At 34.8% G+C, this 19,215-nt stretch overlaps 1 protein-coding gene across 12 annotated transcripts in view; it reads left to right on the top strand.

Annotated features, from left to right (window-relative positions):
• The window catches only part of DYNC1I1 (dynein cytoplasmic 1 intermediate chain 1), a 331,611-nt gene extending 313,642 nt beyond the window's left edge, over nucleotides 1-17,969 (top strand). For all 12 annotated transcript variants that reach the window (XM_078342739.1, XM_078342738.1, XM_003733588.5 and 9 more), the window contains 2 exons: nucleotides 285-410; nucleotides 17,025-17,969. In XM_078342739.1, the coding sequence (XP_078198865.1) occupies nucleotides 285-410; nucleotides 17,025-17,135 (237 nt within the window). In that variant the 3' untranslated portion in view covers nucleotides 17,136-17,969. The remainder of the gene's footprint in view (nucleotides 1-284; nucleotides 411-17,024) is intronic.
• The last annotated feature ends 1,246 nt before the right edge of the window (nucleotides 17,970-19,215 follow it).

Below are 19,215 nucleotides of genomic sequence, written 5' to 3'. Positions count from 1 at the left end.
ATTTGTCATAATACAAAGAAATATTCATGCCATTTACTGACTGGTGACTATGTAAAAAGACTCCTTTCCTTTTTTTGTTAAAGTGTCTCTTCTCTCTACCCCTTAATTCAGTGGAGCATATGATTTAAGAACAATGAGTCCTTTTTCCCCCTGCACAAGGGATGTATATTACTTCATGCACATTAAAGCAGTTGGTGACTCATCCAGTTAAATGTATTATTGTAAATTTGTATATTTAAATTCATATTCAGAGATTCTTTTATTCTGTCATAACCCCTTGGCAGGTTCCAACAGCAAGTGTGGCCATTGAGGGGGCATCTGCCCTAAACCGTGTTCGTTGGGCTCAAGCTGGCAAAGAAGTTGCTGTTGGGGACTCGGAAGGCCGTATTTGGATCTATGACGTTGGAGAGGTACATGTGTGTTTGTGTTGTTGTTATTGTTTTGACTTGTGTATTTATCTACTTTAAAGACCTAGTGAAATTATTGGCAAGACCTTGTAGGCCATAAGGACCCTCTCTAATGTGCTTGCAAATTTCCATTGACTTCAGTGTTAGTTTGATGAGACTTCCTTAGAGTTTAATGTGATCTTCTGTCTCCATGCACAGGATGCTTTCGTTAATGATGCAAGCTCCTTTTGGAGTCCTATGGAATGCCCTGTCATCCTGTGATGGAGTGTGGCACTTCCCACTAATTTCATGAGAATGAAAATTTGCCAAATATATCATGCTCAAATTTATTTTGGAACTTTTTATTTACTTGAAAAGTCAAGTTTTGGTTGATATGTTCAATTAATATATATACTATTTTTCTTTTCTTAAAGTGTAGTCAATTGAGAATGAGATTAATCAGAATTTTGTACCATTTTGTGGTATTCAAATTTGTTATATGAGATATATACCTTTCTAGTATGTCTTATTACATGATATGCAAAGTATTCCTGAATATCATGGCATATAAAAAAAGAAAAACACCTACATCTTTTATTTCAGACAAATCTCCTTGAATTTTTATATGATCTTAATTTAATATTACATTATCAATCAATTGTACTTAAGATAATCTGTTTCTGTTACTATATGAGAAAGTGTTGACAAAAACCTTCATTCTGCTGAGGTAAAGAATTTTTTCCTTAAAGAAAAAGAAAATATTGAATTTTCAAGTGAAACAAATAAGAGTGTTATGTAATGCTATTTTGGCATAATATGAATCTAATATTTGCATTCCAGGGGGAAAATATACCACATTTGTATGCATAGCATCCTAGACCTAGAAAGTACTCTGTGAGTGCCTGGCGGTTGGGTTTAGCTGATCACACTGAGAAGGGTTCTTTATGGTTTCATCAATCAGCATTCTATAAATTTGGCAATCCTAGATGGTTTGTTCTACAATAGAACTTTTGATGACATATTATATACTGCTATATGGTATAGTTGATTATGTTGAAACAAGCTAGATGGTGTTTTTTAAAATTCAGCCGGGGACAAAAACTGAATGACTTTAGAAATGGGAGTTTTCTATTCTGGATGCATAATTCTAAGTGAAGAAAAAAACAAAACAATCTCTTGCTTTTGCTGCATGTTATCTATTTCATTTGACACCCCCTTCACTACTCCTGATGCCACAAGCTGAGTTGTTCCAACAGTGACAAAGATTCTATTAATATTGGCACCAATGGTGAAGATGCAAATGGTCTAGTGACTATTGATATAGTTTGGAGTCTTTGGGAAAGATAATACCCTCTGAGTCGGAAATGCCACCAATAGCGTTATAGCAGTATTTTTTCTTAAATCAGTATTCTTTGTGTTTAATGTATTTTTCTCAAGGTCTTCATCGAAATAAAACTAACAACAACAAAAACAGATATTCTTTATTGGGTCACTTTCTAAAAAATAAAAGCAAAGGAGAATGTAAAAAAAAGAAGGCTTTTCTCTCTTTCTTTTCTTCCTTTCTTCTTCCTTTTCCTTTCCTTTGCTTATAACAAGTGTAATCGTAGGAGAGCAATAGACATAAAGACATGCTCAGAGACACAATGACAGAAAATAGATGAGATTTAAAAACACTTTGCTCCACCTCCTTTGCATATACATAATATCCCTTAACTCACTTACGATTATATGCAACATTAATTATTTTATTCCTCTTTGTTGTATTCTAAAAGGACTGAAAATGGAATAGTTTAACAATCTGGTTTATATTTTAATAGGCCTTTTGAAAAGTCTTTATTTTGACTTAAATATCATATATATACACACATATATATGCACACACATGCATTAATACACACTGTCTATGCAATAAGGAAACACATGACATATATACAGAATTTTCTGCAGTAAAAGTGATTTGATAGCTTTTGGACAGAATCACTTGAATATGACTTATTTTGTGAGTATATATGATTTTACAAAAGTTGCTTTGGCTGATATGTGGCGGCTAAAACTTCTTTCTAGGATGTTATCATCATTTCTAAATTGTAAAGTGTTGTTATACTCATATTTCTACTGTCGTACTGGCAGGTCAGGCTGGTTTTCATTTTTACGTTATTGCCCTTACTTTTCTAAGTGATATTACAGACTGTAGAAATGTCTGCAACTATAGGCCAGTCTCGCCTATTGTCTGGAGTCTAGACAGGCTGTAGAAAAATCTCTGTGACATATAATAGACCAAGCAATTTGTAGGGTTGTTTATCCCTACAAATTCACTACCAAGAAAAAGAAAGGATATACTATTTTATTGAGAGTAGGTAATATTACAATCTCTAGCCCTTCTCTGAATGACCAAAAATCAGGATAAGCTTATAAACTTGAACAATTCTTTAGGTATCATTTGATCATATACAAAGCAATCTATAGCTCAGAAGAACTGAGACTTAACAAAATAATTGTCTTAACTGGGTTTTTTTCTAAGTATTTTTGTAAATCATATTTATTTGAGTGGAAAAGGGAACTTTTGTGTTTCTCTTTGTCACCTCTAAGCTTTATTCTAAATGACTGAAGACCTAGTCTGTAGAGGCATCATGTACTAAAAGGAAAAATGACTTCCCTACATCTGAGGCTGAGCTGCAGCCCACTTCTGAAAGGGAGAGATCCCTTAAGGGCAAATGCTGCCACTATTATGATTACTCTAGGATGGTTCACCAGCCCAGAACTGACAGAACTTAAATATGCTTAAAGAGAAGTGCACCCTCTAGACAAGTGCCTTCTCAGCCTTCCAAATCACCTAAACTGCGGAAGGCCAGATGGAATGCTTCATGGCAGGCTGGCCCATTTGGAATTAGAGGTCAAATCTAAGGCTGGTACATGACTGACTACAGGGAGGGTGGTTGAGCAGGGAGCTATTTAAGAAGAAACAAATATGGCATTGGGGACTAAATTGCCAGTAGGCTCTGCCACCATTACCCATACTCAAAATTGGTTCCCTGGTCCACATTAAAATGAAACTCGTAACCACGGTCGTGCTAGCCTTTAGGCAGAAAACCTTGCTTTGTAAAACCCTCTAGAAAGAAGACAAAATGCTTTTAGATAAGCTTTATAATACAATCTGTATTAAAAAGTAGGTGGTAGGTTTTCAGGGCATGCAGTGCTCTAAAACACAGTGTTGATCCATTTTCCTTAGTACGTTCTTCTGTGGGAAGACATCTCACATTCATTCTCCCAGGAGAATTCTTTTGAGGAGACTTATTTTAGGCTGGGGAGAAATGTGGGGCCTGTAGGCTAGCTTTTGCCAAGAGCCTGTTCCATAAGTGAGGCTGTCTTGAAGAATATAGGACCTGTGCAATTGCATAGGGCCGCGTGCTTAGGGGAGCCCTGAGCTTGGGTTAGTGCTTTGTCATTGTCTTGCAATTGTTTCGCAAAAATCTGTTGGGAAGGAACTCTACATTTGCTTTTTTCACTGAACACTGCAAATTATGTAGCCAGTCCTGTCCACCAGAGTGTTACTCTTAATGCCACTCATGAGGCAAATAAGAAAGAAATATATAGATACATGTATATATGGTCCTTAACCTAGATCATTAGGAAGAAGGAGAAACCTTTAGAAATGTAGGTAAATGGTTGGACACACTACTATATGATCTTCTCATTACCTGTTTCTTTTCCTTTTTTAATTCTTGAGACAGAGTTTTGGTCTTGCCTAGGTTGCAGTGCAGTGGTGCGCTTCTGTCTCCTGGATTCAAGCAATTCTCCTGCCTCAGCCTCCTAAGTATCTGGAACTACAGGCACACGCCACCATGCCCAGCACATTTTTGTATTTTTAGTTTCACCCTGTTGGCCAGGCTGATCTCAAACTCCTGACCTCAGGTGATCCACCCACCTCAGCCTCCCAAAGTGCTGGGATTATAGACATGAGCCACTGCACCCAGCCTCATTATCTATTTCTTAAAAGTATTTAAAAATGTTTAGTGAGAAGGGCCACGATTCTACATTATAAACATCAAGAAACATAAAGATAGAGCTGAAGCCATACTGGAGATCCCGATTCATCTCCCACAACCCTGTTTGGATCATGTCATCATTTTACCTGAAAATGTATTAATAATATAATTTGGGGAAAGATCTCTGAGACGCCTGCTGCAGTTGGAGGGGAGTGGGACAACCTTTCTCTGTCCACACCATTGCTAAGAACTCCATGAAGAGAAACTTCTGTGAGCATTGATGGAAACATCCCCATTCAAGCCCAGGTAGACTTGCCTTCCTGTGAGTCCTGGCACTCCCCGATTAGGGCATTGCAGTGTCACCAGTCACTGATAGTCATCTGCCAGATCTGTTCCAGCTGAGGCTGCAGCTGCTGCAGGGAGTCCCAGCTCAGTGCCCCCATGACCATGCCTTCCTCTTATTATGTACAGTTTTTCTCCGTGACTTTTAAGATGATGGCAGAGAGCAGTGGCTTGAATCCAGATTTAGTGATGCAATTTATTATGAACTTCTAAAGGGGTAAACATAGGATTGTACATGAGCTCACTGAAATCACCAGACTGAGTTTGTCCATCTCCCTTTTTTTTTCTTTTTGTTATATTTAAATGACAAAGACATGAGTAATATCCTGCAGCCTATGACTCAAGATGTAAAATATAAAACAGCAATGTTTTCAGGTAGGCCACATGATGCTATGTTTATATAGCAAACATTTTTTGTTGTTTGATTTCAGCATTATAGCTGGAAAATACACTGTATACATTTATTTTCACAGATAGGGGTCTATTTTCTTTGCAGAGCAGGTGCTGAACTCCCATTAGCATAAGTGGAAGTTATGCAAATCTGACAAAAGACAGAGAAGACCCTTTTTTATTATTTGGCTATAATTTTTATTCTATTTGTGCCTTCAAAATTTCCTTAAATAGACAGTGGTTGCATGCACCATTTAAATTCTCTGAGATTCAAAATTAAAAATGAGCCTAGCTTCTGAATAAGTTTTGAGAAGTCTCCAAACGATGGGATGCAATCTGTTCATTTTGGATTGTGGGAAGGATGCCATTCAGTTAAATGAAACATGGGTAGGATAATAAGCTTAAAACTAATGATAAATATTCTTTAAAAGAGGGAGCGATTGTTGTTTTTTAAAATAATATATGAACACATTTTAAAGAATTAAAAATAAAAATTACTCATTGCCATGCTCCGTTACTGAACAGCAAGCTTTTTTATGTATAGAGAGCTGACTTCAACAGCACATAGGCCAGTATGTATAGAATTATTCATGTGTCCTGATGATTGATAGCCAGCCTATCTACCTGTCTTTCTTGCAGATGTGTTTTATAGAAGCCTGCCGCCATTGTTAAGGCTTCAGTGCTGTCACACAGATGCAGCTGTCATAAATATCCCCTAACAACTATGTTTGCTGCTTATCTGAATTAGTTAGAATGCTGTTTGCAGCTCCAGTTTTGAAAGAAGCAGTTTATGTTCCACCTCCTATTATTTCTTTTTCCATTAACCTCTTCCAGGGAAGATTTTGTTTTCAGTTGCGATAAATTCACACAGGTTTCAAATCCCTGATTATATTTTATAGTAGTCAAATGATAAAATTACAGAATCATTTTCAGCTCAAAGTAGCATTTGAAGAATAAAATGGCAACTTAAAAACCATGGTTTGAGAGATGGACAAATCTTATCATCCTATCTTTATTGATTCGGTATCCTATTCACTAATTACCTAAGAAAATATGCATAAATCTTTAAATGTGAATTCTGAACCATCGTAGCCATTTCAGATAGCTTGTTTGATATGACTATTTGGGGGCCAAAAGAATAATAGTCATTTTATTACAAATTTCAATAGGTAAACTTTGACATTGGAAATATGGGCCTTGAAACATTTTTGGAAAAGAAAGATGTCAGTTAACATGAGAGATCAAATGTAACACATGATTTGTTATGAGTAAAAACATGATTGTAAATGTCCATTTGAATATATTTTAAAGCCAAAATGAAAAATCAGGAGTGAAAAGTTTATTTGTAACCCCAACAGGAAAAATGGCCTACACAATATATTTTAGAATGATGATGGTCAAGGTATTATATATAAAAACTGTTAGTAAGTGCCTCAAATGGTTTCATAGCCAACAAGAATAAGAATAAAAGGAAAGAGATTTAACGGGCCATTTTTCTCATGCTTTCAATAGCAGTTTGACATAGTGGCATCTGATAAGCTGGAAGTACTGGGAGCTAAAAAGGGTTTGAGTGACACAAAATAAATAAAATACAATGATGATTTTTAAGGGGATCACACTTGGGCAATAATTGTTTACTTTGTGGAACTCCTTCTTGTTTTTCAGTAGTATAGGGTCTACATCAATTCTCCATAAGCAGCCTGTGCCTTGAATATAAATAATTCTCCTCCTTGAAGAAGTGGATATACAAAACACAAAACTGAAAAGTTAAACTTAGATTTGGGAGGTTAATTCAAACAAGAGTCCCTTAATAAAAAGAACTGCATTTGCAATCAGCCAGTTTTAATAACTGTGCTTTATGAAGCCTGTTGTCCCCTGCACAAGGCAAAACTGATTGCATGGCTGGGTTTTTGCAGCCTCCAGAAGAGCAGAGTTAATCTCAGCTTAGCAACATCCAGGTGTGATCATCTGAAACCCTGGTGTTTCTCATTAAATGAGTGTGGCCCTTAACTTCCTAGATTCTTGAAGGCCTTTGCAAGTACTGGCTTATTTTTAGGTGGATAAACAATATTATTTTCTTTAGCTGATACTAAATACTTTCTTTAATTTTTCCCTCCATGAAAAAGAAAAGACTTAGGCATAAATTCTTCCAATGGTACCAAACATCCAGATAAAATGTGAAAAATCGAAATACCTGGTTCTATCGATAACATCTAGATAGCAGTTGACGGCGTAAGAACAAAGCGTCAAGATTTTCAACTGGACTTTTCAGTTTTTACTTGAATTTTTGGTGTTATAGCCAGAATGCTGTGTTGTTAAGTCAAAGGGCACAAAGTTATAGTTGTATGGGCAGATTTGAGATGCTAATAAATATAATTACATAAATTAAGCCACTTTGAAATAATATATTCATTTCTTTGTCATAATAAATTATATGTATTTGAAATTAAATATTTTGGGTAAAATCTATGATTGTAATTTTTGTATCAACTTTATTTCTTCTGCTAAAAGTGCTTAATTTAAAAAAGAAAAGGCACTATTAGTTCTAATTAATGTTATAAGTATTCATCTTATAGTGCATGTAATAGCAGTGGCTTTCACTTTGATAATTATATATGTAAGAGACCATGATTAAACTAATTATTATATAAATAGGGGCCTTATTCAGGTAGTGTTAGTATATGAAAATGGATTTGTAGGATTAATATCTCCTCAAGCATATATTTTTTCTGAATTGATAAGAAAATACTTATGACCTTCATGTATTATGGAGTAGTTGATTCAATGAAAAGAAAGCCCTAATATCTAATATTATAAACAGCAAATTAATGTGTGTATAGTAATTTGCAATATTCAATGAAGTTCATATATTTTCATTTTGGTGATAAATGATCTATGAATATAAACGTTCTGAAAGAAGAACCAGTTTGTATAATTAATCATCTTCATGATTCTTCTGTGGTTTCAAACTGTCATCTTCAATAGCAGTTTGGATTATGAAGCAGTTGTTAATTATAGTGTTAATTTTTTTATGGCTGACAAAATTGTGTTTAGTTCTATAATTTCAAAATTGCTAAATTTTATCTTGAAAAATTGCTGCTTAGAGCAGTAGCCTCAAATCACAGCTTTAAAAGCTAAGTGTGAAGTCTCTCCAATCATCTGTGAATCTAGATTAACCCTGGCCTGTATAGAATTGAGTTGTTTCTTACATCTGTATGTGTGCTGCTGTTGGCATATCTAAAATATAATACATAATCAAGTATCTGCTTATGCATGTTTGCTGTGTAAATATTTATATACCACGTATATTGGACTTGCAAAGTGAGGAAGTGAATGAATCATTATATTTCACTTTCAAGGAAAGTTTACATGAATTTTTGAGAATGTCAGCTAGTAGAACATCTTTTAAATTTTAAAGCATGAGTTGCTTATCATTTAGGAAACATCCAAACTGCTAGCGTTGCAAAAGGAATTTTGTACTTTTAAGCTAGTATATAAAACAGTGGCCCATTTCTAACCTCTTTCTCCTAATACTCAACCAATAGTTTCTCAATATTTAGATTAAATTTTTTATTTTTATTGGTCTCAGCATTAAGGTGCCTTAGACAGAAGGTGAACATAGATAAATATTTTTGAAATAAATAAATAAGAAAATGAACACCTTCTAGTACGATTTTTTTTAAAGTTACCCTTGTAACTTAAAAAGAAAGAAAAAGAAGAATTCAGATTGTTAGCCCTCCCTTGATTATTATATTCCTCAATACATTTTTTTTCTAACTTTGGAAGACCACATCCACAGAATTTTACTCAAAGTGGTTACTTGATGATTGTCTATTAAAATACAATAACCCAGTCTAGCACAGTGCCTGGCACATATTAGGCATGCAATAAACATTTGATGGGTGAATGGGGAAAACTTGATTGTGTAGAGCATACAGGATGCAGCCTCCAAGTTGGCTACAGATTGATGTAGAGGAAAAAAATTATTTAACTATAGTTGCACAGAAAAGGATATTTGGAAAATATCTTTAGAAAAGAGTGCCTGTCCTTCCTTCCAATCTCTTTCCCAGTTTCCCTCCCCTCCTGTGCTTTCAAAAGTGAGCAGTTGGCCACTAGTGTAATGAAAGCATAACAGTTGATTCAAACATTTGTCAAACCACTGGAAAAATGCTTCCTTTTCATTGTGCTTTTTTTGGACACTATAGATATGGTAAATTATGAATTGCGTTATAAAAATACCTCTTTTATGCCCAAACATTCAGTAGGAGGGAGTGACATTTCTTTTATTACCTTGGTAAATGTTTTTAAGGTGTTTAGCAATAAGCCTTCTTTTTGTCAAAACTGCCTAGATGCAGCGGTTGCTAAGAATTTATTAGAAAACCTATAGTTAATAATATCACGAAAAGAAGGGATATATGTTTAGTAGCTAATGTCACAGATCATCTTGTGTAGCACATGCTTTTGCTTTTTCCTACCATTTTCCTGATCTTTTGTGTTATGGAAAAAGAAGTTATTCATGTTGAGAAAGTATATTTCTTATTATCGCCCATCAACCAGCATTTTTAGCATTTTTCTCATCTTTTGGGCAGAGAACTAGATTGTTCCAAATAGTAGGGAAAAAAATAAGGCTAAAATATTTCTGAGGAAGAAAGATGATAAGATTTTAATACAAATGTGAACAAGATTATTCATCTTTAGGTCTTCGTGAATTAACTCTTTTTTTGGCTATTTTATTTTTTTTCTTCCACAGGTAAAACCTTCAGAATGTTGTCATGTTTCCTATATTGCTAAATTTTAACATGAAAAATATTTTAAATGTTACTTTCTTCAGATAATGTTTAAGGAAAAGGATATGTATTCCCTTCTATATTTCCCGGCTTACTGAAATTGATAGAGACGCATAGTTGTTACTACTTACTTTGACTTTTATATCCGTGGTAATAGATTTTTTTAAGTGTTATTCAAAAAACAAACAAAGAAACAAACAAAAAACCATGCAGTAAAAATAAACCGCTCCTTTAAAGATACGAAAGAAGAGACCTTTGGCAGAGAGGTCTCAAGCTTCATGGGTGGAGCAGGGTTCCCTTAAATGAAATTTCCAGATGAAAAGAAAGTTAAAAATAATCAGATAACATCTGACCACAATAGGTAAGAATGCTGCTACATTTTACAGAATTTTAACCTATTGACTGGTAATAGCAGACTGTGCTGTACAGAGACTAATGTAACTCCTACTTTGACAACTTCTTTGAAACAGCTCTAAATAACTTGCATACCGTATGTTTTTTTGTAGTGGAACACTGTAGTATATTACACCCTCTGTATATTGCATTCTGGCTTGGAATTCTGGTCCGTGGTTTTACCATTGTTAGCCGTGATGCGAGACTCTCCCGGGAGTTAAATACAGTGGAGCTGTATTTATGTGAAGCGGGTGTGCTTGGTCGTTCAGTGGCTGTTTCATTGCATATTACCTCCCACTTTGCTTCCATCTGTGTGTGTGGTAAAGGGAATTGTCCTAAAAAATATAGGCTTCCTCTGAACACAGACATGTATTTGTATACCAGTAAGTCAACAATTTCCTGAATTTGGGTGCCATTAATAAAGTCCTTTTTAAAAGGCTTTTAGAGTTTAGAGGGGTTTAGCAGTCTTCCTGTGGAAACCGATGTACATTTCCACATTTTCTGTAAATGCATTAACAAATAATGTGTATTAAAATGAAAGGACACCTATATCTTTCTAACAGAAAACTTTAATTTTTAGATTAATACAGAGATGAATTGTGTATCTGTTGAAAATCGATGGTTAACATGATAGTCCCACATGCTTTTTAAAATTACTTCATCTAATTGAAAAATTGCAAAGAGACTGATGAGCCATACATCCATGGAATATTTATCTTGAAACCTAGAGTCCTACTGACTTAATGTGTTGGCCATACTTCATGTATCTCAGAAACCAAGTGAAATCAGGGTGTTTTACTAATGTCTTAATTATCAAAGACTTTAAAAAAGAAAATAAGCAATACCTGAGACAAATATTTTTACTATAAAAAATAATGCATTGAATGGTGAAAGTTACTACAGATAATGCAGCCATTTAAAAGTAGTATAGCTGCCAGTTATAACCCTTATAATTACTAAAAAATGAAGAAGGTTTTACTTAGAACTATTCAAAATGGTTTTTAGCCATGTGATTATAAAAAGGAACACATGAATTATATTTGCATGTTTAACCCCAGTTATAAAAAGTCATTTGATTTTTTAACAGCATTTACAGCAGTTACAAATCCTTAAAACTTGAGGTAAAAACGAAGAATCCCACTGTGGAAAGTGCCACATGGAAATGGCTGGATTAGGCTGTATTAGTCACATGTGCAAAATAAAAAATATGTATGTGCATGTCTACATATGTGTGTGGATGTGTATATTAACATAAATAGTTATATTTAAAACTTTATTTTTAAATGAACAATGGAAAGTAGCAACTCTGAAGGAATTTTTCTTGTGATTTGAAATAACTCTTTCCCTCTTCCCAATTCATGAAAATTAGCTATTATTAAAAGTATGACTACTTAGGAAATTATTTGTGTGAGTATTTAAGACATAAAATGTGAAAAAATATAAGGTAACCTTCTAAAAAAACACTGTACAGCTCTAAATAGGTGAAAAGAAGAAAACAGAAGAGAAGAGGCAAGGAAGCAAGAAAATAAAAAATTGGAAGAGAGGGAGTAACCACTAAGAAGGAAAAAAGACATCGTGTATTCATAGTGTATATAATGTACCAAGCACTGTGTTAAGCTCATTACATTTTTTTTGTTTTATTTAATATTTAGTCCTAGAAGATGGATTTTATAATTTATTTCACACAAATGAGGAAGTAAAGATCAGAAAGATTAAAACCATGCATTCCCTAAAGACACACAGCAAATTAGTGGCAAATCTGGGAAAGAAACCAGGATCTGGCTGGTGAGGTGGAAAAAAGGCAACTGTGGCTCCATTCTCAAATGTTGTAACTCCGCAATCTGTGCCTCCCTTTAGGTATACAGGACACCCTGGCAAGGCAAGCAGGGGTTAGACTGTTAAGTTTATCAGGGGTGAGGTGGGGCCGGGTCCAGAGGCAGCCTCCAGGCCACTCTGCAGAGAGGAGGGGACATATCCCTGACATGTTCGAGAAGTGGTGGGGTAGGCTGGAAGGTGGGGCTTGGGGAGGCTAAAATAATACATTTTCATGAATTTTTCCACAACGTTTGCACTTTTCCTGTTGTTTATTGACCGTTTGTCTTCCAAGAATCTTAGAAAATTTAAAAGAATCTTTAGAATTTTTGAGCAGGTGATTCAAAACACATTACCTGCCTGCCCTTCTGTCATGGAATGCTGGCATTTCTCAAAAGGGTGAGGCTCTTGATAGCCCTATACTAACAGGTGAAAGTTATGTGATCTTTAGCAAATCATTTAGCTCCGTATGCTGACCCCTCTTACCTGTTAAAGAAAGGTCTATGCCCTGCTTCTTCACATCCTCACATAACAATCAGAATTAATTCCTAAAGAAAATTTTTTAAAACACAGAAAAATGCTGTAGAATTGGTATGGATGCCATAAAAAAATATCATTTGGGGGGAGCCTGTTCAATTTGACTGACAATTTAAAGAAAAAGAATGCATGACAATCCATGATGAACTCATAGTAAGTACTTTCTTTACTTAGATTACCTTTCTCATCCTCTCCACATCTCTGTTGATGAATGGGTCAGACATCATCATCTCTATTTTACAATTGAGGCAATGAGAGGGTAAGTGCCTGACCATTGCTGGCAGCCAAAATGAGAACAGGACTTGAGTCTCTTGTCCAAATCTGAGGTTCATTTTACCTCCTTCTTATGTCCAAATTGCTACCTCAGTAACTACCTTTGCCCTTAGTTTCATCAGCTGTAAAAATAGGATTATATCATATCTGTAAAAGGTGATCTCTCTTAGAGTTAAGATTTTATTATCTCAGGAATCAGAGCCCTGAGTGCTTTTGACATGAAAATGCTTTATATGTTTAGCAAAAAATTAGAAAACAGTCATTGAACCAGGGGATGAACTGGCTATTGGTGAACTCAGTTGATGAAGCAGTTGGAATGTCTGAGTCATCCCTAACCTATTATGCAGATTTCATCAGAGATTAATCTGGAGGCAGAAAATGTTTTCAGATCCACTTTGACTTAGAACAATGCTGGGCAATTTTTTAAGTTTTTTTTTTTAATGGTGTTCTCTTAATTTAACTATACATTTTTAATTGGTCAAAATTATGCATTGCCATTAGAAAGTTATGAATGAATTTTTTTCCTATCACAAATGTAAATTGTTTGGAAATTATTCTGAGCTATTATTCTCAGAGAAAAAATTCCATAGTATTGCTCTAGATTGAGCCTTTAATGCCTTAATAGAAGCTTGAAGCAATGCTGAAGCAATGTTATTAACATGCCATTTGCCTCCGTTACTTGCTTGACACACAACAGATATCAGGAAATGTTGCAGTTGTCACTGAAAGAAGGTAAATTTTAGGCTGTTAATTTTTTAAATGTCAGTGAAGTTTTTTTATGCCAATATTCACACAATTTGACCTACAAAAACATTTTTTGTCTGTATTTCGTAGTTATCATATTCCAAATGATTCACTTACTGTATCTTTAATTCAAACACAGTACCTGGCATGCAATTGGTACTCAATCAATGCTGATTGAGTATTGAATAAATTTATATGCAAGGTAGGACATGAGAACAGTCTTGTTCTGTAAGAACATGAACAAAGATATTTCCTATTTAATGATTAAGATATTATTGAATTTAAAAATCTCCTAGAGAAAATCATAAATGCATTTATACTCTTGAACCTAGAGAGTACCAGGTGAGAAGAGCCAGGAACTGCCAAGAGTAGGAAGGGCGGTTCTGTCCAAATGGATGCTGTTTACAGCCATAGATGCAAAGTGAAAGAGTGGCCCTCTTGTTTGTTAGGACACCTGTTTGGTCTTACCTACAAGTAATTCTAATGCCAAAAACTATTACTTTGGGTGTAGAAATAGCCTGTGGATACACAGTCACACATTCAAGCTAAGATTATACTTAAAGTGCTTCCTGATGGTGATGTTTAATTCTAAAAATGGGTCAGCCTGCAGTTCACCTTCTAAATGTAGCATTATAATCATCTTGGGTTATTTTTACAGTCAACAAGGTGAAAAGTGTGATAGGATGAGGTAGATAAATTGATTTCAAGTTTCTAGAAGGAATTGTGTTTTCAACATGTTCTACTCTAGAATTTTTGTGAACCAAGGGAATAAATATTTCTGTGAAAATTATGATACTATAAAGAGAAAAAGACTTGGCAAAATAGATATCCCTAAAAAACAAACTACAAACATTTTGCCAATCTAAATGAAACTTTGACAGATCGAAAAGAGGACAAGATGTGTTAGATTACTGTAACACTTTTGTGAGGGTGAATCTGTATTTTTAAGGCCATATGTTAGTATTACAGCACTATTACTCCCACCCCCATGAAGAAAGGCAAATACAGTTCACTTGCCGGCTTATGTTTTGTGTGCTTAACAGAAACATTTAAATTTGATAAAATTCATTTTTGAGAAGTTGTGTAAGTTTTGAGATGTGTAATTTTATATAGTGTAAATGATACTCAGTTCTGTTTCTAAACTGTCTCTAGACATTTATTCAAACCTTCATGTTCCATAATCTTTACTAGGGCCATTTCTGAACAGTCTTGCCATTACTACTACATAAAACTGTGTAAATATGTTTACCTATTTGTTATAGTATATAGTTTCTACACATTGCTATCAATAAAATATTGCATAGGTCGTCATATATTAACTCAAATTTGTACCATTTTAACTAATAATATAGTTTTATATTTGGGAACCAAACTCAGCTCTTTATGAGCAATGTACTATGTATTACTGAGACCTGTTTTTTTCTCCAATATGAAGTTATGGGACATTTTAGCTTTAGCTTGATTCTCACTTTAGAAAAAGTTATAAATGTGTTCTCATGATTAGGCTTTTGTCTCTTCTTGAGCTTTTGTTTTGTGGTTATTTTTGGAAAGGCTTGCTCAGAGGTTGGAGGAGGGAAAGGTTGGAGGAGGGAAAATAAATAGTAGTCCTGTTTTTTTTTTTTATATATAAATGTAATACCAACTCTTTGCTGGTTATATTTTTTTGTAAGCTTATTTGTATCATACATTTTGGGGGCCTCATTTCCCAGGTGCAGCATTTTCTAAAATTGAAGAGAAAAATGAAGAATCATAGAATATAGGAAAAGAATCCTAAGTAGAGAAAACAGACTGAGCAAAAGGATGTCAGCATCGTTCAGCACTATTGTGAACTTGTGTTATTGCCTACAAAGAAATTTGAACTCATTTCAATAACTACAGTAGCATTTAATCATTCAAAAACTCATTCATGTGACTGGGTAAGGGTTCTTATTGGTACTGCACTTCTCAAAATAAGTCAAAGAACTTACTTCCCTTGCCTGTATATCATTTCCAGAATTATATTCTTGAAACGTTTAGTCTTATGCTAATTTAAGGATATACTTTGCACAATGAAGGTGGTGCTTTCCAATAAGTTTTCTTGGATATATAGTATTTGAGGATATTATCCTTGTAATAAAAATTTTAAGTTCTAATCATTTAGCTCTGTATGGTGAGAAATTTTCCAGCTGCACAAGTGATCTCAAAACTTAGGTTTATTTGCTTCCTCTTTTTTTTCATTAAAAAATGTATTAATTGAGATGCCTGTATGTTCTTAATGTTTATGGAATATGTGGATAATGCTAGTGTAGCACCAGTACCTATAGGTGAATTATACTATAGAGTAAAACTCCAAGAAAATGCATCTAAAATCTAAATCAATTTTATTCTATGTGAAAAGCATTCAGACTTCTACTAAATCCTGTTTCTCATCCTCGAATATTTTTTTCTATCCCAAACCTTGCATTATATTTTTAAACAGTTTATTTTTGGATGCTGTGTGGAGAAAGCAATACCCTTTAAAACAACTAACAGTAATTCATACATTCACTATGAATGAAAGTAATGCATTGGAGGAGGCGTTATTTTCCTCCTCACTGAATTTACACAGAAGATATTTTGGAAAAGTTATAAATCACCCTTTTTAGTGAATCAGTGTAGCATACTGGCTAAGGATGCTCATATTGGAACCAGATTCCATTGACACTGGTATTTGCTACCTATGCAGCCTGAGTAAGATTATTTCATCTTTCTCTGCCCTTAATATAGGAATATCAGGCACAACAGGATTGTTATGAGGAATTAGTTAATACATGTAGTGTACTTAGAAGAGAACTCCTGGTAAAGAATAACTACTGTTACTTCTATTCGTAGTTATCATCATATAAGTCTTTCTGGAAAGTCCAAGTACTCTTTGATAGGAGGAATATTTCTTTGTATACCTAAGCTATTCTTTTGTCCTTCATACTTCCACATCATCAACACTCTAGGAAAAGGATTAATAGCATTGATGAGAAATAAAATATAAAGTTATTTGAAAATCTTGGTTAATAATGTAGTTTTCATTTGCTGTGTTCTCTGTAAGTCTTCTTACGAAGAAAATTTATTACCAAAAGCATTTTAATGTGGCTACTGTAATTGTATAGTTTACATACGTTTTACAAGTTTTATACATTCTGTGAGTGCTTTGGAGTCCAAGAGTGACATGATTCTCTTGTTAGTTTAAGAGTAACACCTCAGGCCCTGCTTGAGCCGAAGAAGAAGATTTGATTTCCTTTGCATTCCAAGGGAAACATCTGTTTTGGGTGATTGGGGCAGAGGGACAGTCATTAGGGCTTCAAGGCTTTCAGACATGAAAGATACCTTGTTCATCATTTCTCCATTTATTTGCTTTGCAGCTTGCAGTTCCCCACAACGATGAATGGACCCGATTTGCCAGGACCCTTGTGGAGATTCGTGCTAACAGAGCTGATAGCGAGGAGGAAGGCACTGTTGAGTTATCTGCCTAGTGAAAAATCAGCCTCCCCCACTGCAGCCCTCACCTTTGCGTCCTAGAGCTAAGCGTCTACAGTCAAGTCTGTTGTATTCAGTGTCCATTCAGTATCAGTATTGCTGTGACATTTTGGGTGCCATATTGTGCCGGCTTTGCTCCAAGTATTCCAAATGTATCCCACTATGCTTTCCACTGACCTGAAATTCACCAGAGCATTTCTATCTTTGTATTTCTGTCTCAAAAATGAAGGGAGGGGGATTAAGGGTTAAGTTGCTGCCTTTTAACTACTTAGTAGCTGTATTTAATAGTTGGAAACCTCTGGTTAAATTTGTGCTTACATGCACTCCTGGCATAGTCCTATTAAATCCATATGAAGCCAGATATGATTGGGTGCAGATGTGGTGTGCCTCATGTTATGGTACAGGGCCAAAGACTTGAGATGTGGTGTTTTACATGGTGACTCACATTATGAATGGATTTACTAGAAGAACATTGCTGCTCCTTATTTATTGTAGTGTGCTGCATGGAATGTATTTATTTGAAAGCATTAAAATAAATGATCCTAGAGCATGTGCATAATGAGAGGACTATATTCTCTCTGCTGCTGTTGAGGTTACATTAAGTTCCAAATAACAATTACAGTATGCCAGTTCCACTGAAGACATGAAATCTTTAGAGGTTTGTTGCCGTGAATGAAATGAATTTTAGTGCCTATTATTTCTAGGTACTTTAACAATATTTCAAATATCATTGACCACTAATACTTGTCATTGAAGCTAACACAGTCTGACAAAAGTCTATGGTCCCTAAGTATGACACCAGTGTTGCCAATAAAATGTCTCAAACCAGATCTGCACCAGTGTGAGTAAATCCTTTGATTAGGGAAAGCTTGACTGGAATTCTGCTGTGACAAGAGGTGGGAAAGATACATTACAGCCATGTTAAAGACTGATTATGAATTTATTTGAACAGCCAACCTGACTAGACTTAAACCAAGATCCCTAGTTTTATTTTTATAAGGGAATGTGTGTGGTTTTTTTGGAAAAGTCCTCTTTCTCACCTTTACCAAAGCCACCCTTTGCCCAAGGACAGTTGGTGGAGTAGGAAAGGTAGGTTAAGATGAACAAATATCAAATGTCCTACACATTTCTTTTTAAAAACAATTTACACCAGAAAATGATGTTTATTACTATTGGAGTAAGAAATAAGTCTATAAACAACTTTAATAAACTTTTTTTCAAAAGGTCACTTTACGCCCAGGGAAAATAAAAACAAATAGCTGTTGAGTCATGAAAAACATTCAAAGACAGGCTTTCAGCTTTTTAGGAAGAGGATTTCCATTGGGCTTTGTTAGTAGGGATTCCTTGAACTGTACGGTTTCTTTTATTTTTAAAATAATGTCGTACTTTTTCTCCAAGTATCCTACAATATTTAGACATTGAAATCCTTTGTAAACAATAATTAAAATTTTATAGATAAAAATGAGTATCTGAAATAGGTTTAAAAGCATTTTAATGAAAATTACTGGGGAAAAAAAAGTTTCACAGTCATACAGTATAGTACCTCAGAATAAAAATTCAAAACCCGTGAGTTATTATGATAGACCAAATTGAATGATTCAATGAGTGATGATATGAAAAGTACAAAGGCCTCAATCACTTATAGTAGGCACATAAATTGTTAGGAGAACATGTGTCCTTATATATCCCGCTATGGTAGCTGGTCTCCAAGGCAGTTCCCAATTTTTGTGCAGGCCATCCCATGTTGAATCTGGGCTGACCTCATGTGACTGAAAGAATACCAGTAATTGATGCTATGTGGTTTCCAGGATGTGTTAGTTAATTCCGACTGCTAGAACAGAATGCTATGGTATTCAGGCTGAGTGGCTTAAGCAACAGTTCTCACAGTTCTGGAAGCTGGGAAATTCAAGGTCAAGGTGCTGGTAGATCTGATATTTGGGGAGGGTCATCCACTGGGTTGCAGATGTCTATCTTCTCATTGAATTCTCACGTGGTGTAGAGAGAGAAATTATATTTTTCATGTCATTACTTATAAGGGCAGTAATCACATTTGTGTGGACTCCACCCTTATGACCC

The sequence above is a fragment of the Callithrix jacchus genome, chromosome 11, assembly GCF_049354715.1.
Source record: "Callithrix jacchus isolate 240 chromosome 11, calJac240_pri, whole genome shotgun sequence".
Taxonomy (NCBI): Eukaryota; Metazoa; Chordata; class Mammalia; order Primates; family Cebidae; genus Callithrix; species Callithrix jacchus.
This window is presented reverse-complemented; position numbering and strand designations above follow the sequence as displayed.